The sequence below is a fragment of the Rhinolophus sinicus genome, chromosome 4 (assembly GCF_057876585.1).
Source record: "Rhinolophus sinicus isolate RSI-liver-muscle chromosome 4, RSI-T2T, whole genome shotgun sequence".
Lineage (NCBI taxonomy): Eukaryota > Metazoa > Chordata > Mammalia > Chiroptera > Rhinolophidae > Rhinolophus > Rhinolophus sinicus.
In genome coordinates, this window is record NC_142504.1 from 81,823,605 (window position 1) to 81,846,315 (window position 22,711).

Sequence of the window (22,711 nt, forward strand, 5' to 3'; positions counted from 1 at the left end):
AAAGTGAAAGGCTTTATGAGAGAGAAAACATGTTTTCTAAATTATAGGCATACCTCATTTTACTGCACTTCCCTTTATTGTGCTCCACAGGTGTTGCATTTTTCGCAAATTGAAGGCAAAACCCCGCAAAACGATTGCTACTCGCTTTATTGTGATACTACTTTATTACAGTGGTCTGGGACCAAACCTGAACTATCTCCACGGTAGGCCTGTATAAGAGGACATGGTTATGTAGATAAATAGGACTTTTTAATAACAATAGCAAACTTTTAAGGACTGCTTACTCTGTTCCAGGTCACAGGCATTGTCCTCACAACAGCCCTGTGATGTGTCCTTATTTTACAGACAAGGACACCATGAAACACAACAAATTATCGAAGGATATGCAACCATTAAAGAGCAGAAGCAGGATCTGAATCCAAGAAGAATCTCGCCAGGCTGTGTCTCCTGGTAAGGTTTAGTTTCTCCTCAAGGCCCCTGAGGTTGTTGTAGTGCTCTGGCAGGCCAAAAGACAGTCTATTGGAAAAACAGACCAGCTATGTTGGGTAAAAATCAGAATAAAATATTTACTGGAGAAGAAGATGAGTTTGTGCTAGCAAACTACATATTTCTCCAGAGCCTGGAAATGTTACTTTGATTTCCAAAATTGTTCAGCTTACAACTAGAAAATGAAATGTTTGGGCCAAAGATGGCAGGCAGGTCTTGTTGCCTGCATGAATGAGAGAGACTGTTGACAGTGGCTGATAGTGGAAGGATGCTTTGAGCGTCTCTCTAGGCCCTGGGTCAATAGGGCACAGTGCTGTCTGCCTGGGACTAGGGAGAGACAGATGAATAAGAATCCTAGGAATGTACCAGTCTTGGTACAAGCAGTGAGGGAAAAGGACTTAGTGACTATAAAACAACTATTAAAGAACAAAGTTCCCCTCTCATCCTGGGGTCTCTGATTCCCCTTCCTCCTGTATGTATCCTCATTAATGTGCTCAGTGTGTCAGAAGATATCTCTGTTTCCTTGTAAAATATTTATTTTCAAATTTTAGGTTAAAATAACTTAAAATTTAACTTAGGTGTACAAGTTAAAGATACTTGACTGTCTTGACATCCAAAAATGGCAATCAGAGGTGACCAGATGGCCCAGTTGGTTAGAGTGTGGGCTCTTAACAACAGGGTTGCGGGTTCGATTCCCACGTGGGATAGTGGGCTGTGCCCTCTGCAACTAAGATTGAAAACGGCGACTGAACTTGGAGATGAGCTGCGCCCTCCACAACTAGATTGAAGGACAATGACTTGACTTGGAGCTGATGGGCCCTGGAAAAACACATGGTTCCCCAATATTCCCCAATACAAAAAAAAAAAAAAAAAAAAATGGCAATCACATATGGTGCAACCTAACATATAAATGAAACTGTGCAATAGAGCTACTCTTTCTTTTGTTCTCAGCCCTGTGGTTTTCCACTCTATGCCTGGTGTAGCCAAGTAAAAAGAAAAGTATGAGCTCAGGAGCCAGATAGTTGGGCTTAAAGCGTGGCTCTGCCACTTACCAGCTAAGCTGGGTGTTAGTGAACAAGCCATGTAGCTCCTGCTATGGCTTCTCTATCTAAAGAAACTGGGGAAAATAAAAGTGCCCTCACATACCGTAATACGTATTTCTTAGATTGAAAGACACTCTGACCTTCGTGCTTTATTACCAGAAGGTGTCATGTGAAGCTTTCACATACGTAGCTACGGCACCATGCCACCAGGCTGGAACTCACTCAATAATTGTTAGGTGCTTCTTGATCTTAGAATTGTTAAACTGTGGAGGAAAATGCAAGTCTATTAGAAGTGATGAAATAAAACAATTAGCTGTATAGATTAAATGAGCTAATATGCCAAGTGAACAGAGCAATGTCTTTGCACATAGAAAGAACTCAGTATTATTACAATTTATCCATGTTGTTGAATATGTATGTGTGCATGGGTTTACTTGAACCTAGCAACAGTTCAAGTTCAATACAGTCTCTAAGGCCATATTTTCTTCAAACACAAAAGAAGTCAACTTCAGTTTATAATGTCCACATGGGCCTGGGAAGATAGGGCATTGATTCAGTTGAATTACTCCAAAGGTCTCAGAGATCCTCGTGCAGTGATAGGAGCTAAGTGTAGAAGATGAAAAAACCCTGGGGCAAAGGAAAGAAGTTTCAGTTTGTGGTTATTGGTGCCGTCATTGATATTTAAAGACCAAAACGGAGTTAAAACAGGAAGCTAAAAACAAAAATTCAGAAATCTAATGAAACAAGAAAAGCATTATTAAAATACAGTCTCAGGTAGACCCCCAAATATACAAACCCTTTACAAGTAAGATTAAAATAAACTTAGAAAATATTCTCATCCAATACAGTCCTATTTCTCCTCTGACCCCAAATGTTAGTATAATAAATTTCTTTACCATACACAATCAAAAACTATTAGAAAAAAGCAGCAAACTCTAAAATAGTACTATGCAAACTATCATTCTCACGTTGTAGAAACTGAAAAAATAAACTATTACTGGTAAGTGCGTATGTATGAACATACAAGATAAAGGTCCACATTCTTAAACTTGAGGTTACTTATTCAGTGTTAGTTGCAGAGAAAGATCAAGAGAAAAATGACTGTAGAAGCCGACTGACATTCATTCAGTACATTTGTTGCTGGGGCCTCAAACCGGGATGTCCAGGAGAGGACTCAACCTGGAGTAGCGGTGACTGGGTTCTTGTATCCGTGCAAGAAAGAATTCAAAAGCAAGAGAGATGCAGGAAAGCAAAAGCAATTCCTTGAAAAAGAAAGTACACACTAGAGAGGGTAGTGTGAACAAATTCTGAGAATGAGTCGGGCTGAGGAAGTCACAATCAGGGGTTTTTATTCCTCTTGGGTCAGGAATTGCTGATGTCCCGTTGACATGTTTCATTCATCTCCTTCCCCTGGGACCCTCCATTTCCTGCTTTTTCTTCTTTATTTGGTTCCTCCGAAGCTGTCATGGCATCAGATGCATGATGGGAGTCATAGTAACCACAATGCAAATGATATTATGACATTAAAATTAAAGGTCAATTCTCCTGTCATAGGGATTAGCCTTGCTGCTTGAAACTGGTTCTTATTTTGCTCCAGCTGCAGGTGCTGGATACAGCCACATGTCACTTGTGTAACCAGCGGGGCACCTCACGTTGTACTCTGGAGGGGGTTGTCAATTTCCTAGGCTACCTACCCTGCCTCAGATTCACCATGCAGTCCTGAACATACATTTTTAAAAATTATTCTTGGTCAATGTGTTCAAACTTTTAAAAATTGAATAAAAGAACCCAACATATTAAATATATATTAGTTTAGAGTAATAGAATACTTCCCAAATATCTGTCTACCATCATGTTTCTGACGTACAAGTGTTTCAAGAGATCTGCTCCACCCCTCCTCACCCCCATCTCAGAATAGTCACTTAAAATAATCAGTATTATAATTCTTATGTGTACTTTTGTTAAAAAAATTATAGTCAATATAGTCTCAAACTTTAAGTTGTATATGTAGTCAGCTCAACCATTTGTTGTAAGAGAAAGAAATCTGAATTCCTTTAAATTTACAAATAATCTCCCCCAAACTTATTTTAGCTGCTGCAGCCTCATCTCTTTTTCCACTCACTTAACTCTTAACTGGCTAACAAACAGAAAGAAAACAAAAATGAAATATGAGCTTTTATCAAATTTTACAGACATGCTAATGATCAATGAAACAGTACATGATATTTATAGTAAGACTGAATTTGTTGTATGGAGAAATGGTTTTGCTGCTTTTCCCTTTGAAATGCCTTCTTAAAAAGTTAATCGATATTGTTATAGGAAGGTTTTGTTTGTTGCTGTTGTTGAGTACATGGTAGTAATACAACCGTCAGGTATTTTATGTTAGTATTATCTACCATCTCATATGAGTCAAAAAAGTGACAGTTCAAGATAGTATAAATTTCTTAGGTGTTCCAGTTTTTCCTGTGAATATGAACATTATACTTTTATTCTCCCAATGAAGAAAAAAATGATACTGGATTTTAAATAACTGTAAAGCCACAAGGTAAAAATGAGAGATAAAAGAGAGCTGACTTATTAATGCCTTTTCTGTTTTTACTCCATTAAAGGCATTTCACTTGCTGGTGGCCTGGAGATACACGGGAGCAGTGTGAACAATCGGCGAGAGTGTCTCCTCACATGCCAAGGTCACCTCCACAAACACAGGCTTTCAGGTTACTGATTGCAAAGACAGTGAACTGCAAAAACTAAATCATCAAGACTGATGTTTTAGCCAATCCTCTATTATAGTGCCTGTTTGAAAATGGAAGTGAAATAAAATTTTTAAACTTATATGTTGTTTACAAGGCATAAAAAACAAAATTATTCAAAAATCCTTAAAAATAAAGAGATGGACCAAGCTATATGAGGTTAAAAAAAAAAAAAAAAAAAAAGAAGGCAGGCACATTGCTATATAAATATTAGTATCAGACAAAATAAAATGGAATTGAGAACCAAAAGTACTGAAAGTTGCCAAGCAAGATATTTCCATTGTGAAAAGCAACAATCCAAACTACAGGATAGAACAGTTATAAGCAAGTAGTGACATGGCCTGAAAATCCACAAATCTAAAATGCTAGTGGGAGATGTTAGTAAACCTCTCTCAGAAACTGACCAATCAAAACTAAGAAAAACAATAGGTATTTGAAAAACAAAGTAAGAAGCTTAGAAAAATGTGAACCCTACAATCAAGTGAATAAATATGCTAGATCAATTAAAAAAAGAGCTACTTCAGAAAAAAGGAAAAATAGAGAAAACAACTTAAGGTATGATACAGATTTTTAGAATATGCAACTTTCTATAAGTACATTTTTAAAAAGCTAGATCAAATGGACAATTTTTCAAGAAGATGCAAATTATGAAAGTTGGTCAAAAGAAACATAATGGCTGAATACACTAATTCCTACTGAGGAAAACCTATCCTTACAATACAGAAGAATTCTGACAAATTTTTATGAATAGATAATCCCAGTTTACAGAAACAATTCCAAAGCACACAAAAAAATGGCAGTCTTCTTAATTCTTTATTTGAGGCCAGCATAAATCTCAGACTAAAATTGAACAAGAATAGTAAAAAATGGAAAAGTACATGAAAATCACATATAATGTTAAATTCCTAGGTAAAATAGGAGCAAATTAAATACATCAGCCCATTAAAAGAATAATATTATTACCAGTACTGTTTCTTACAAAAATTGTTTTATTCAATATTAGCAAACCTAATGGCATAATTCACCGTATTAATTGGTTAATATATTATCATCTATGTAGAGGAATGAAATGCATATTATAAAATACAACATGTGTATTCATCAAATCTCAAAGTAAACTAGATACACCACGGAATACATTTAAACCTACAGTAAATGTTATATATAATGATGAAATATACAAAACCTTTCTACAATGGCAAGAAACAATAAAATGTTTATGATCAACATTACTACTAACTATACAGGAAATAAACTAAGTAGTAATCTTGGAAAGCAGAAAAAATCTTGTCATTATTTGCAGTCATGATTATCTGTCAGGAAAATCCAAGAGAATTATCCAAAAGCTATATGAACAAATACAAGAGAAAAATAAGACAGTAATAAAATAAAGTGAATGAATTTTTTATACACCAATAAAAAAATCATTCAAAATCTGCTGTGAAAAGTAGACCCCACTCACGCTAGCAATGAAAATTATAAAACAGTGTAATAAAGTGAGATGTTCCATGAAACTCAATGAAAGTGTATATATGATCTGAATAGAAAGATATTATAGTATTGAATGAAATAATAGATGAAACTATTAACTTTTCACAACTTAATAAAATATCCAATAAAATTTGTTATGGAACTTGACAAAATGTTTCTAAAATGTATGCACAAAAGAAAATGTAGAAAATATATAGAAAATTTTGATTAGAAGAAAAGCACAGTGCGGAGAATGGCTTGTCAGAACTAATAGTCTAGTAAAACATTCTAGTACTGTGCAGGAATTAAATTAAAAAATCAATGAAATAGAATAAATGATCTAGAAACAAACATTCTTTTATATGGAGATTGTATATGTGATAAAAGTGGCATTTCACATGATTGGGTTAGAATTTTTGACAAGTGGTATTTAGAAAATAGACCATGTATCTAGAAATTTTTACAAAAGTTAGATTTCTACCTCATACAAAATAATTTCCAGGTGAATTAAAGAGCTAAGTAAGTACAAAATAATATAAGAATAGAAAACAATATAGGATAATTTTATAATTTGGAGGTGGGTAGACCTCAAAAATCTAGAGTTGAAAATACTGGCAGAGTAAACCACATAAAACAAAAATTTCAGTAAGACAAAGACACCACAGACAAATTTACAAAATTAGCAAAAGATCAGGAAAAAAAATGCATATAATGAATTCTTACTAATTAATTGGAAAAGCCAAGTAATTCAATAGGGAAATTAAAACAGACAAATCAAAGAAACACAAATGGCTAACAAACATAAGAAAAAAGTCACCAATCCATCTCATTAGCATTCAGGAAAGTCATAATTAGCATGAGGTATCTTGTTGCCCATTATATTGGCAAAACATTTAAACATGTACTGCCCAAGATTGTTGAAGATGAAGGTCTATAGATTGCTGGTGAAAGTGTCAATTGGTGTAGTCTTTAATTAGGGCAATTTGGCCATGTTTTATTAAAATTTAAAATGCACATACAGTTATCATGGAAAATAACCCATTTCACAGAGATTCTAGCACTCTGTATGCATGTTTTTTATTGGCAGTGTTGCAGAGGAGATCCAAATCAGTAGGAACAACACAGGAAAACCATGTTTCTGGATGGAGTCCATAAACCACATTCATAAATAGAGTTTTCAAGATTTTATTACATCAAATGGTTACAACTGTTTTACAGAGTACTTGAAACTAGTACTGTGGCCTGACTCAAATGTTAACTTCCAAAAAATAAAGAATAAGGCGTTGGCTAGATTGTCTAACATTTTGTGGTTACTATTTTGAGCTGCCTAAAATCCTTTTGCCAAAGGAGGAAGATGCCTGGGTTTTGGAAAGCCTCATCTTCTTTGGGCTAAAAGGCACTTTGAGAAGTAACGTTAAAACATTTATAGTTTCAGCTATATTTAATTAACTTCTCTCCACATTCTTTAATCCAGAAACCCCATCTCCAACCATCTCATTTAGAGAAATACTCCCATGCAGAAAAGAGACAAGAACGATTAACTGTAGCATTGTTTAAAGTAGTGAAAAAAATTGGAAGCAACAAACTACTTAGGAAATGGTTAAATTAACTATATGTCCATATTAAGGAATATTATGTAGTAATTAAAAAGCATCACACACACACACACACACACACACACACACAAACACACACACACTAATATGGAAAAATTTCCAAGACACATGTTTAGTGAAAAAGGCAACTTACAGAAAATATCACATACAATCTCACTTTTATGAAAACAAAATAAAATATTTATAGCAATGTGGTGTGTGTAAAAATGCTTATTGGAAAAGACTAGAAATTACACAAACAGCTATCAGAAGTTCCTCCTATAGTAGGCATGGGCTTCCACTTTTTATTAGTTTCCTGTTTTTTTTTGAAAGTGCTTTCACAAAAGAAACAGTCATGTACTAATTTCTCAAAAAAGGTAAGTTTTGAAAAATATTAATATTTACACTTACTGATTGTGTATATATAGAATGGTTATTTTAATGCTTACAGTTTATATATACGAGTATATATTAGATATATTCTGTTACTGTACATCAACCGTAAGAAAATTGGAACAGTGTTTGTTTACCTATATGGTATAAGTTTTAAACGTTGCAATGTTTTGAATTTAAAAAGACAGTTCAGTTTTCATTTGGATGTACAGCAACATAGAGACGCAGTCTAAGAATCCATTTTAGAAAAGACTACTCCAATTAGCAAATTTAGTAAGTTTCATTATGGAAATTCCCAGAGGCAAGCTCTAGCATTTAATTATTAGAAAAGTAACACAACAGTGCTGCTCACACAGTGAATCGATAAAAAAGTAAATTTTCCTAATATAAAATATTTATATTAAACAAAAACGCATGGAGTTAGAGGAGGTATATTGTATAAATGTTTTCAAAACTGTACAGTATAAGACTATATAGTGTGATAATGACCATGAAGCAGAGAAAAATTCAGTGAGAATTTCTTCAGGTCTCTTAAAATTCACTTACAAATCATAGTAAGACACATGAACAATTTCACAAAATTTAGTAAGATTGTGTCCCTTTTTATTCTTCTGTGACCATCGATACCAGGCCAATACTATATTGTATACTTAGGTGTTATCACCATACACACACATAAAGGTAACTATGTGAGATGGTGGATGTATTAATTAACTTGATGGTGGAAATCATTTCATAACGTATACATGTATCAAATCATCACATTGTATAGCTTGAATATCTACAATTTTATTTATCAGTTATACCTCAATAAAGCTGGGAAAAAGTGGTTGAGTCAATGAATGGAAGTCAGTAAAACCAAAGTATATATTTCACTAAGTACATACAATAATGGCTTCAACAAATTGCCTGAGAATACCAGGTGTCCACTGCACATTCCTGGGCCAGTCCTGTAACTTTTTACTGAGGTATTCCTTTTGCTGGTGTGCTAACGGGAAAGGTCCCATTACAGTTAGTATAACCATAAGCTTGAGCAGAAAAGAATTAAAGCATAAATTATATTAAGAATCACACAAAGTTCACTGAAGTTAAGGATGTGATTTGCATACCACGATCAGTATAGTCTATTCCTATGTCACTTGATGTTTTTCTTCTATGAGAATGAGAAGATCCACCATGATTCTCTCTGATGCTCATTGGACACGACTGTCAGGCTAAGGACTCAATGGTGAATAGTGCAAGAACAAATACACGTTTTTGTGCTGTTGTTCCCAACGAAACTCCAGTACTTGGGATTTTTGCAACATTCAAAGCAGCTCAAGTAGAAAAAAAAGTTCAAACCAGTCACCAGATCCAAAATTAGCATTTTATTCAGAACGCTGGGGTCAGAGGTGTATCATTTATATTCTGGTACACAATACAGAGGCAAAGCTGTTGTCAGAACTCTCTCCAGTTTAAAAGCTTTTTTTTTTTCCTTTTTTTTTTTAAAAACACACACTTGGTAGTGCCACCAGTGTCAGGCCACCCCTTTTCTTTTCTTTCCTTTTTTTTTTTTTTTTTTGGTACAAATTATGTAAAACATTTGTGCTAAGAACTTTCTCCCTCCCCAAACAAACAAACAAAAAAAAGAAAATAAAAAATAAAAAAATTAAAAAATTAAAAATTGAGTATTCTAACTACAGCTCAACAATTGAATCAAATGTCACTTTGTTTGTAAATACTTTATCCATAACGAAAGATATAAACATGCAAAAAACCTGAATCCATTGTCCAAATAATACATACACATGTTCTGAAGTTTCTTCACTTCTCCATAGACTATGCCAATAAAACATTATGTACACATACCATTTTTACAGTGAAGTGGAAAAAATACAGTAAATAAAAAAGTGTACATGGATTAAGACCAAAATGTGTCTAACATTCTAGTTTATGAAAAAATTCAAATCTTGCTACAAATCGGTGGTATGAAAACTCCCTTTATTTGCAACCAGCTGCGTAAGTTTTAAGATTTTAGTGAAAAAAAAAATCTAAAGTCTAAAACTAGAAGTAATGTACATTTTCCAATCTCATGGTCTCATCCCCCAAGATAATAAAATCGCTCCATGAGTTTTTTGTTTGTTTGTTTAATTCTGTATTTTAATAAAAGCTAATGCAATGTAACAAAAGCATGTTGAAGCATATCATGGTTTAACTTACTGCTCCCGCCACAAAATATTTTGTCTTTTACTTATCATTTCAGAAATCAGTACCATTAAAGCCTTAAACATAAAACTAATTCCAATCTGAAAAAGGTACAAAAAGGCACATAAAATCCCAGTGCTTCTGTACTGTAAAATTCAAGTGTAACTGAGCTCAGTGTTTTTCCAAACAGTATTGGATCACTGATATTCCCTCTGAGCCCAAATTGGTTTGCAGCCTATGCCCAAGCCTCCAGCAAGCACTGTGCTAGTAGACTACAAAGTTAAAGCCTAGCTTCTGAATGCTTTTTGGGAATATCAGTTGCAATTGTTTGTACTTGTCCAAAAACCAAGTTCACCCTGAAGTTCAGTCATCACCTCCACCATACATGTCAGCGAGTTTCTTGAAGCGTGGCCCCCAGTCATTCAGATAGTCGTAGTCCTGCTCGCCACCACTACTTGAGGAATTAAGGGAGCTCAAGGACCCGGCGGTGGAGCCACTGCCTTCATAGTCAAAGACTAAGAGGGAGTCATATGGTGGAGCTGTGGGATCGTTGTCAGCAGCTTTAAGGCCCTACAGTTTGGAAAGACAAAGAAAGAATGAAGAGAGGGTTATAACTGGCAAATCCACAGGCAGATCTTCGTGGTCCCATGACATCAAATGCTTATTTGTAGGTTTCTACCTACAGACCACAACAGTTTTAATCATCATGTTTCAAAGTTAGACAAAAACTAACTGATGTCTTGCTTTTGCAAACAAAGACCCCCACAATGTCTAGCTCAGTAAGGTCCAGGCATGCAATGGGAGGTGGTTGATTGGAGAATGTGTTTATCAGATGGCAAAAATGAATGGCCAACAGCTTGAAGTGGAGAAGGGAAAATCTTCAAGTCTGGTAATGCATCTGTATAAAATAGTGCATTGGGCAAGACCAGTTTTGAGTGGGTAATTACTGGTGAAACAAGTTGCATGAGATAATACAGAAGGCTATGAAATCATGTGACACGCGGACCCTAATTTATCCAGGGTGAGAGTCAAAGGATTTTGACAATGAACAGATAGAACAAAAGTTATATGCAAGGCAAAGAGAGGGACACACATGAGTATCTTATGGTTCTTTCCCTCTACAAGCTTACATTCTAGCATAACAGGTATTACCGTAGTGTGAAATGAATGATAAAAGTCTAGGCAAACATCCTCAGGATGCTGAAAAAAAATAAAAATTCAAACTAGCACTGAGATCTAGGAGTTCAAGGAGGAAGTGGCATTGTCGTTGACCTCAATTTGGAGGCTATCAAAGGAAGAATGAAGACAAGGCCAGGTGCGATTACAATATAAGGAAAGTTACTCATTAAATAATTTGTGTTCTTAACGAAACACGAACTATGAAATTAATTGAGATAAATTGTGATCAGGTATTATTTTTTAAGAATACAGTGACTTCTAGTTCCCAAAGGCCGACCTAGAAAAGTCATGCTCCAATATCTATACATATATATATATATACACACACACACACACACACACACACATATATACATATAAGTGTGTATATATATATATTCACAAAGATTTTTAAAAATAAAAACCAATGAAATTATTATCTATAAACTTAACTTTTGTAAAAGATGCATTTTAGTATATAATTCATATATTGCAGTTAATTTATAATTATATTCTACAAAACTTCTAAATGCTGGTGGGCTTATGGTGGTCTCACTTATTCAAGATCTCACGGACTATCCTACTTTAGATCAATCCTTCCAATCCACATGTATTTTATAAGGACGTATTATGTGATTTTTATTTTTTAATCAGTATGTGCTCATCTATTTATTCTTTCAAGTTTACAGAGGGGAAAGGGAAAAAGAGCATAAAAATTATGGCTAGTGTCATTATTTATAGTGTGAAGAGATTAGACTCTAGGTTGATACCTCAGCTCAACAGGATATTAGCTGTGAAACCTTAGCTAAATTCTAAAGTTTCTTTTCCTCATTTGCAACTGTAATAACATTAAGATCATTTCGAAGACCAAACGGAATAAAGGGTCCCAAGTTCTCACCATTGTTAAAGCTCAGTGAATATCAGTTAAGAAAACAAAACAAAACAAAACAAAACCCTTTTAAGTTTAGAGAAAAAATTTCCTGCTTTGGAATTAAAAAACAAAATGTGAAGACAATTTAAGAAACGTAATGGAAGGTACTTGACGTCAATCAAAAACAAGAGAGAAAAGTACATACCACCAGTTTTCCTATCCTCAAATCTGCCTTAACAACAATCCTAACCAATTAATTAAACACCGCTTTTCCTCACATCAGATTATACTACTTATAACACAGAAATACCTGTGAAAATAAAATAAAGCAAGTCTTTAGCAAACTACTTCAATACATAAAAAATAATGTTAGCTAGGATTTTCTTTATCATATTTATAGAATAAACTACAGGGCAATTCTGTTAAGACTGAGGACCACAAACTACCATTTCTCAAAATGTGTAATTCCTTTCTGTGGTAGATTGTGTTACTGCCCTCAATGATTCACTCTCTTTTCTCTGTAGCAGAATCACATGCCCACACGACCACAAGTGCATCTCTGAAGCCAGTTTACTTCCCCAACCCGCCATCAGGTTTAGCTATAGGGCCGGCATCTGCTAAATGAAATGTAAGCAGCAGGATGGAACAGAGTCTTTAACAGGTTTAGCATGTCTAACATGTTTCCACCAGATCCCTCTCCTTTCACCATTGGCCAGGAGAATAGTCTGCCCCAGGTGGGAGTCAGATGGGAGTTTTCATTCTGCCTGGATCCTGAAATGCGTAAGACATTAGGAACCAAGCCTATGCAGACCTGCAGTTACCGTATAACCTGAGAAAGAAATAAGCCTTTGTTATTATAAGCCAACAATACTTTGGAGTTGTTAGTTACTGTTGCCTTAGTTAGTAAAAGCCAAAGAATACACCTTTATTCATTGAATTTGCACTTATTTATTCAATTCAAGACATATTTGTCGAGTATCTATAGTGTACTCCATTCTGCTGAGGGTGGGGACACAGCTATTGATAAGCTAGGTTCCATGCCTGCCCTCCTGGAGTTTGGAGTCACATGTCAGCATGTGCCCCTCTTTCCTTTTCCCTGAAAAATCTAGCAACTGCAAATGTAAGCTACCGGTGATTGCTTTAGTTCAACACTGTCTAACTTGGGGCTACACAGGAACTGGACCCAAGAAAGATCTGAAGAAAATCAAGAAAAATCAAGGAAATTCCTGGGAAGTAAAATAGGTCTCTGAAGACAAATATGTTTTCACTATGACCTAAGGGAAAGCTGCTTTATAATACAGACAACAGAGGCAACGGCCAAGGTCACTGTGTTCAGGTCATCTGCTTTATCACAATTCAAATTTTAAGTGGAAATACATGCAGAGCCCTGTCCAGTCCTTAAGGTGTCAGCACCAAACTGGAAATATGGAAGGGTTGAGACTAAAATTAGCTCTAAAGAGTCAATGGCAGGGCATCAAGTGTGTCTGGATTCAGTGGAGAGAAAAGCAATGGCCTGTGTATACTGTGACTTAGGAACAAACATTAGAAACTGTCTGGTCTTCGCTGGTGTGTTAAAGGACCAGAGCCTCTTCATCAAGTGTCTGAGCCACTTACTTCAGTTCCTTAAAATAAATATAACACTGGTGGATAATCTACTCCTATACTCACTACTCAGATTCTCAACAATATTTGTTTCCTTAAAAAAAAAAAAAAAATTGTTAGCTCCTGCTTTGGCTTTCTGATCATCCTGGTAGTTACTGAATCTATGTTTTATTTTTTTTAAAAAACAGGTTAACGCCATGAAGTCCATCAGAAATCACCATGCTATATTAAAGAGCATCACACCGTCTCAGGTTTTAATAATTACAAAAGGGCAAAAAAACACTGAACTTTTCAAGAATGCTCAGCTCAGTCATCTTTCTAGGCTGCCGTAATTTAGGTCCCTTCCACTTGGATAGCACCGATTTTTTTTTTTTTTTTTTTTTGAGAATAAAACAGGACTCGTGGATAAAGTGCTATATAAATTCTGGGTACTATTTTGGTAATTCTAAAAAGATCATAGGCAAGACCCGAGAAGCTGACCATGACAGACATGCCACCAGAGTGGATGAATATACAGAAGAAATCCCGCGGGCCACAGAAGCTTCTGGTGCACACTTATGGAGTCCTTTATTCTGAGGTGTGGACACCTTTTCACATGATGTGCAACACACTGTTGCCAAATTTACAAACAACCTGCATGTGTTCTCTCTCCCCACCAAAGATCGACTAAATCGAGAAGAGCATGTGCTTGTTTCACCTTTCCTGGTGAGACAGATCTTGAACTCTGGATAAATCGGAACTATTTTCTATAGTTTGAGGTGCCTCTGTAAAATGAAAGAGCTGTGGCTCTGGCTGAATTCTTGCTGGGCTTGTATTTATAGACTTCTGATCCTATGCTTTATGGGTGCAGACATGCTTTTATAGGGACTACAAAAACCCACATTCTTTAGTGAAGGAACATATGAGGGATGTAAGAGGAAAAAGGTCCTACTGATTCCCTCACATTGTCTTCTGTTGTCTCAATGCCACTGCCTTAGTTCAGGTCCTCATTATATCCTCCCTGGACCACAGCAAAAGCCTCTCTAACTGCTCTCCTGTCCTCAGTACCATTCCTGCTTCTTTCCTACAAACTGCTGCTGGTTTCTCTCACACACATTAATGTCATTCCCCCAAGTAAAACCCTCCGATTGCTCTCTGTCACTTACCGCAGTATTTCCCAAGTAAGGGAGGAGTTGCCCTGGGTGTATGCAAGATGATTTTCAATTGGTGCATAGGCACTTTAAAACAATTCCCTTTATTAAAAAATTAAGTTAAAATTGATGAAAAGTTTAAGCAAATATAAACGAAATTTGCAGATAGGGAAAAAAACTAGAAAGCATCACTCAAATAGCTGATGTTTGGGTAACCTACAGGATAAAGTCAAAAGTCTTTGGAGGTGCATACAGTAAACTTAGACTGTTCCCCCACCTTTTCTGTTCCAGCTGTTTTCAACTCCAGTAACCATAGCTCATTTAGTCACCAAAATTCCTCAGACTTAAACATGTCATGTGCTTATGGGCATACTTCCCGCTAGCTGAAATGTGATTCCCTTTGTTTGAAAAGTCCCTGCTCGTATTTTGTCATTTGATTAATTTCCATTCATCTTGTAAAGCCTATTAAAAAATGTCACTTCTGCTGCGTGGATTTTTTTCCTCAGCCATGACTAGGAGTAATTCCTGTGGTCTCTTTGGTCCCCCTGTACTTTTATTGCCATGTTTTGGTTACACTAGAGTGTAATCTCTTTCAGCAGAAGTTATTTGTATTAATTTCATATCCTGCCATCCAACACAGCGCCTGACATCCAGCAAGAATTCTACAAGGTAACTTAGTTTTTTACTTCAGCATCTTCTTCATATTTATATTGACTCCTTTCAGAAGCAGCTAGGATCTAGGTTTAAACTATATGTGGACATAAAAGTATACCATGTTTACATTACAGTGGAATTCTGTGACTTGTCAACACCAACATTACAAAGTCTTTTTCTGGGAATTTCATTTTATTTAAAGCAATTTTGGGGGTGGAGGCGTTTTAATTTGTTTTATTTACAATTAGAGGACAGAAAGTTTTAACTCCTAAAAAGAAACTTACAATAATAATGAATACGATACTGATAATAATTAAGAGATTTTACTATGTGACAGGCATAATATCAAGCACTTTTACATGGATTATCTCATTTAGTCCTCACTGCAATCTTAAAAGGAAGTTCTATTATTATCCTCATTTTATATATAAGAAAACTGGAAATCCAACAGATTAAATCCAAGGCTCTTGACCTTGTACAAAGTTAAGAGCGGTTAGGTGAGGCGACTGGATTTGAACCCAAATACCCAATTTCTGTAAGAGGGGATGGAGATATTTTAAAGAGGACAAATTAAACTGAATTAATAGGAGAAAAAGGTAAAAGTTTTACATTTAGTAATTTCAAGTAAGTTATTCAAGAAGTACCTTCCGTAAGTTTTAAAATGATATTAATCAAAAGTCAGCCTTTTAACAGAAGTACGTCCTTGGTTTTCATACTTCTGAGATACGGAAATATATAGAATTAGTAAAATTATTGAAGGTATGTTAATATCTACAGTTGAGCTGAGATTAAATAAATTTGTTTCAACTTATCACCCTCTGAAGGTCATGTTTAAAGACTTCAAAATAGAGTGAAATTCTCAAGCTGAAATTTAAAAATGTGTGATTGTTTTACTTTATCTACCAGGCTGGAAATGTTACCATTTTTGAGATTTGAGGCAAAATTCATTTATTATTTAAATAAACAAACAAGAAAATGTTCTCATGAGCTAACCTATTCCTTACAGCTATAAAAAACACTCCAATTATAATCACCACTGTATTATTCTTACTTTGGAACATTCGGTACTCTGTTAAATTAAATAAGACTTGGAGATAAAGAAATCTGTTTGCATTTTAAATGTATTTATAAAATGTGCTCCAGTTCTTTCTAGGTACCGTCAACTGTTTTAAAACTTTACACATGTTAATTGCTATCTGTTCAGTTCTGGAAAGATATTGAAGAAGTCTTAATGGGCATCTTAGACGGAAGAATCTATGTGGTGTGTTTGAATGTTATTTCTGACTTAGACCTTTTGACAGTTTCATCCCTCTCAATTTTCCCACAGAACTGACCATCACATCCCTGGACCTTCTTTTCAGTTGTTTTCTGGGACACTTAAACCTCCCTTGACTTTCTTCCTGTATAAAATGTAGGGCATTTCTAGGTAGAGATGTTTGGTCCCCCTTCTCTTGCACGTTTCTCTCTCTTGTAATCACATTCAATGTCACAGGTTCAGTAGCCATTTGAGGAGTGATTTCCAAACGTGATCTTTTCATCCATTCATGTACTCACCAAACCAATGTGTTCTTCACTGACCCTCAGGGATACACACCTCTTCCCCTGGACCATGGGGGGGCTCAAAGGGGAGGCAGAAGGGAACATTGGGATGGGAGTTCTGAAGGGAAGTGAATCCTGGGTAAGATGGGAAGCCACTGGATGGTACCTACCCCACATTCTGTGTACCTGATCCTTTTTGGATAGGGAAAGACTTCATGAAAGAATATCTAGAAAAAGGGTGAAGGGCATTCCCTACAGAAAGAACAGCATGGGAACAGACACTGACATGGAAGCTGAGTTTGGGAAGTACAAGTACAGGTCTGTTGCTGGCCTGTAAGATGCAGGTTGGGGAGGGGCCTGAAAGGAAACTGGAATGACAAGTACCAGACCCCATGGGCCTCCTATACCTGGCAAAGTAAGGCTTCAGGTATCAGAATGTCTGCCTGGTACAAAGACCATGCTAGAAGCAAAGTAGGTAACACACAAACAGAATCTAGGTCTAATTTATTTTCTTATCTATGTATCACCAGCACAGTTACGTGCACACAGATATTGAATAGTTGTTTGCTGAATGAATGATTGTAAAGTAAGCTCAGTATGATTTCACAACGAGCCATTTTTAACAAATGCAGACAATCTTCAAATGGTGAATTGACTGTATTCTAGAAGTTAATCTGTAAGTCAGTTGTCCGGCACAACATTTTTCATGTAACTATTGACATGTGTTCATTGTGGTCTCGAGGCATTTTTAAGGCTCTGTGCTTGGGTACTGTTTCTAGGGAAAATAAATTACAAATGGAAATTTCTACTGTAAATCTTTCTTCTGTGGCATTAGAAATGTTGGGTCGCTGCACCTTATTAACTAGATATGCTTCTTTACCTATTGAAGAAAACCCAGTCCCAATAAATAAAAAAAAAGAAAAAAAAAGATGAATGAACACACACATAGACACAAACACATACATACACACACATAGAAACACAACTTGGAACAACCAATATCCTCATTTTCTGAATGTAATTGGCACCAGTAGAGTGACAGGCTCCAGACTTGGGCCCCACTGGATTCTGAGCAACCGCAAACAGGATGGTGCTCATAGCTTCCTGTCTCACGCACCTGCCACAGGAATAAGTTCCTTAAAACAAAACCTAAGGGCTAGGCAACATCCTAGATGCTTAGGCTACCCCAAAAATGAACAAGAGATAGTTCCCATGTTGAAGAGAATGCACATGCTCCCATGGGAAAGAGAAAGATTGACAGTTACAGCTCAGTCGTGGAGGCTAGGGGAACTTCTGTGACTGTACCCAGAAGCACCAGAGAAGGCTGCACAGAGAAGGGGATGTCTGAACTGAGTTTGAACACTACACAGGGTCTCACTGAGGGTCAAGGAGGCAAGGGCTTTGCAGTTACGTTACGGGAAAAAATGTGATGCTTTTGAGGATTCATAAATAGTTGCATGGGGCTGCAGCACAAAGGGGGTGTAAGGGGAAAGAGGGCAGGAATCAGACTGCATATAGCCTTGTAAGTGCCACGTGGTGCTGGAAGTTTATCAGTGAGACTGCAGCCTGTCATGGATGGGATGGAATCCCATGGAACTGCAACTTCAGGGACAGGCAGAAACGTTCAGTTAAGTATTTGTTGAATTATACTGAAGTTAGAATTCTTGCTTTTGAAAAGTCCAGTTTCCACACCTGCATTCAGAGGATTCATTATATCTTGAAACCTGACCACTACAAGAGTAACTGAAAAAAGTTCTCATGATGTCAAAAATTAAATTAGAGTAAAATCATCAGGCACTCTTACATATTCAAAACCATCTAGTCATATATAAAAATTCCTGCACATTCCCGTAACCAGGCCTGTATGTAATACAATGGAAATGCCAGGGCATATTTTTGTAGATAAAGGAGTGGTCCTCTATTGTTTTTGCCTTCCATCTGCTTTTAAATCATGTCTACTACAAATTAACCTATTATTACCTATTTAACAGAAGTGAACACATATGTTCAGAAATAGTATGTCTTTTAGGAACAGACAGCAATAAATAGTTGTAAAGATATATATTCTAACTTTGATTCAAAACATTTTTTTATAAACTGTTAAGTGCATATAAAAACCCAAGTAGATTGATTATATATATGTACTATACAAGTATTTCAAGAAAACCCAGGAAATAAGAGCCTTATCAACATATGACTGAAGGTGATATATATGACAGATGCATTCCACTTTGTAACGAACTGAGACCAATTCTGATCTTGGAGATACAGAGCGGGAGGATATGGCCAGAGAATGAGTCCTGCCATACATTTGCAATCAACATCAATATGTATCGCTCTCTTATAAATAAAAATTCAAAAGGAGAATTGCAGTAAAATGATAGACATGATAAAAAAAAAAAAAAAAAACAGCATCAATCATTTTACTTCAAAACTTTTAAGTGTTAAATGTAGCAGAATTCTTGGTCAGTAATGAACTAAAAGAATGCCATAATAATTTTGACAGTGAAAATCATATCTGTTATATTCAACAGAGAATTAGCTGCCTCTCACAGAAGCTCTTAAAACTCCTCAACTAGAAAAGTATTCAAATCACTTACATAATATTTAATTTAGCCGCTCTTCCTACTAATCTCATTTGATGGAACTCTTTAGTCATGGGTAGGCACTGAATTCTCACCATTTGTGGATTCAAAATGTATAGTGTGAGGAAAATGAAGTGAACTATTATTACATTCATCAGTGCTGATGAATGAAATTAGAATACACTATTCATGTTATTAGTCTATTTATTATAATCTAGGGAAAAAATCTTTTTGGAGGTAGTGAGGCTAATACTGATAATGCACATGAACATCATTTACAAATGAAGACTATTAATTGATAGATCTCTTTTTGGCTGATCAAAGCAATTAAATCTGTTCTCTGCCACTGAAGCCACATTTGCTTATACATAAAGATACATGTAAGAAAAACAAGGGTGTTTTAATGAACTACATCTTGCTTTAGTCCAAGCAATTTGTAGTCTACAGAAAGATAACATTTAGCATAAAGTAAACATCCTTATAAAGAGTCTCTCTTTGTACCTCATTAATGAAATCCCCGATGTCCCCAGGGTGTGGGGCTGCAGATCGGACTGGGTACTGGGGCTCAGCGTGAATGGGTCTCTCATCCAGTCGTCGGATTCCTACAGGCTTGATCGCATCAGGTTCCACAGTATCAGGCTGCTGGAGCTGGCTCAAGTCATAGTCCTGCAAAAGACAAAACCAAACTCCCATGGTAGGTGTGCATAAAAGATGGAAAACCTTTGCGTTTGAACACATACCCAGAATGCATAGAAATGAGTGAAATTTAACATAATGGAAAAGTTGCCACTATGAGTTTTTCATGTTATGATTAAATATTTCTTTCACACTGCTCTTTCTTCTGTGCTTTTCATTTCTACAGTCTGTGCTCCATCTGTTTTACTATGTTCCTCATCAGTTCCCAATGGAAAACAGCAGTGACACGAGGTCCTACTGTAAAATGTCTAAAAAACTGACTAGAAAATATGGTTGTACCATAGAACAAAGGCAATACTACATGTTGCTGGGGTTCAGGACACACTACCATAAAGTATGGCAGCTTGGCATATTAAATATCTTAAGTTGAAGGACATTTTTTTTTTAAATGGCAGAAACATGAAGGTAACTGTGACCCTCCCCTGCTTCACACTTCTATCCTGAAAGGGGTCATAATACTCGCATGTGAAAGGTCCCCGCCTTGTACCAGGAGGAGGGAAGACATTCTTATCACCAGAGATGGAATTTGGGGCCAAGAAATCTGCACAAAGAAACTCTGTCAAACTAACCCTATTTTCCTAGTTACTTCTTTACCTTTTAATTTACTACCCCTGCCTCAAACTCCTTTGATTTGCCAACTTCACAATTTTATTACTTCTTTGTCTAAAAGGTATAAAAACTTCCTGCCTGGTCACTTCTTTGGGTCTTTATTCTCTTGTGAAGGTTCCGTGTACATGCAAACATATGTATTTTAAAATGTGTATGCTTTTCTCCTGTTAAAGTCTTTGTTAATTTAACTTTCAAACCCAGCCAAGAGCCCTAAGAAGGTGGAGGAAAACTCTTTCCTCCCTTACGATGTTTTTAATATATACTTTAAAAAATCTGACGCGGTATGTTTTCTTTCTCCTTAAAGGAAGGCTTTAGTTCATCACGGTTTCAAAGTCACTCTTCATTCCCCTCTCCCTTCAGGAGTCTAGTGTCGGCAAACGATGGTTTGTAGGCCCAGTCTGACCTATTTCCTATTTTTCTAAAAGACTGGCTTTTGTATGTTTAAAGGGTTATTTAAAACAAAAATAACAACAAAGAAGAATGTGCCACAGAGACTGTGTGGGGCCCATAAAGCCTTACTACATGGCCTTTTACAGAAACAGTGTGCCAACCTCTGGCCCCACAGTGCCAAGCCAGGGAGAGCTGATTCCCCTCCAGTGCTGCCCTGTGGGACAACTTAGAAAGCAGCCTGTTCACTTTCAGGAGGCAGAGTGGAACTTGTGAAGAAGAATGCTCTGGGAAGAGACTGGGCCCTCAGCATTGTTTTCAGTTTTCTCACCAGCCAGCAAGGCAGGAATGTATAAAGAAACTGTCATGTGCAAATGCATCAAAATTCTAGGTTTGGGCAAATACTTTGTTGTTTTCAAACCCCTAAATTCTGGTGATGTAAAAATGTCACACAACCAGCTTAAGGAAAATTCTCCAATTTAATGTTGACATTTACAGATTTCCCGCTACTCTTTATAATGCAGGCTCTGTCTTTGTCTAAAACCAGCTTAAAACTGTTGGTAGTATCTCTGTAGTGGTTTTGATTTATCTATTCAATGCTTGAATATTCACCAGGTTCTGGCAATCTTCTAGGTGCTTTACGTATGTTCGCTCATTTAATGCTCTGAGCAACACTGTGTGATGTTAAGTTTTATTATCTCCATTTATGAGTCGAGGAAGCTGAGTCTCAAATAACCCAAGTAACTAGTCCATGAGCCCAGATCTACTAAGACATGGAGACAGACTGACTGCAAATGTGTAAGACTTCAAAGTCTAGCTCTTTGCACAGTCATTAGGAGAGTGAGTCAGGTCTGAGCAATACGGTTGGATTTCGTGAGAAATAAACTAGACAGATGAGTGTTGAGGGACAGGAATGTGAGGAATGATTAAAATAACAAAGGGGACGAAGAGGAGAAAGGTCACTGACATTCACACCCACTATGTACCAGCCACTATACCAGCCTCTTAATAAGGTCTGCTCACTAATATGTTCTAACAAGCCTGTGAAGCGTGTTTCATTATCATCTGTTTAGAGGAGAAACAGATTCGGAGGGGTTAAGTAACTTGTCCAAGGTCACACAACCAGTCTGTATTAGGATGGGAATCAAAACCAGGTGTGTCTGACTTCAAAATGTAGACCCAAAATTTAACTCTGGGCTCCAGACAACATCCCCCTAACCAACATCCCCCTTACCAAGAGATTCAGCTAACCTAACTGGTGAAGGAAGGCACTGAGGAAAACCCCTCTCAGCAGTGTACAGGTGAGATGGGAGGTGAGGCAGGTACCCAGAGTAGGGTAAGCCAGTGTGGTATGTACACCGGTATTCTGCAGTTCAATATGCTCAGAGTGGGACAAGCAGCATTACGTTTACATCTTGGACACTACATGGGCTAAGAAAGGATCGTTCTGGAAGAATCAATAGCATGAACAAAGGCCTGGGGATACTGTTTTCTCTTGTCAGGACAGACTATTTCATATCATCCGTATAGAAGTTGAGTAAAAACATCTTGATTTTGCA

At 36.5% G+C, this 22,711-nt stretch overlaps 1 protein-coding gene across 1 annotated transcript in view; it reads right to left on the reverse strand.

Moving 5' to 3' along the window:
- Positions 1–9,089: 9,089 nt before the first annotated feature.
- The window catches only part of CDH2 (cadherin 2), a 207,268-nt gene continuing 193,646 nt past the window's right edge, over positions 9,090–22,711 (reverse strand). Inside the window, exons 15-16 of the mRNA XM_074340200.2 lie at positions 19,962–20,126; positions 9,090–10,491 (exon numbers count right to left, since the gene is read on the reverse strand). Coding sequence (XP_074196301.1) covers positions 10,285–10,491; positions 19,962–20,126 — 372 coding nt within the window. The 3' untranslated portion in view covers positions 9,090–10,284. The remainder of the gene's footprint in view (positions 10,492–19,961; positions 20,127–22,711) is intronic.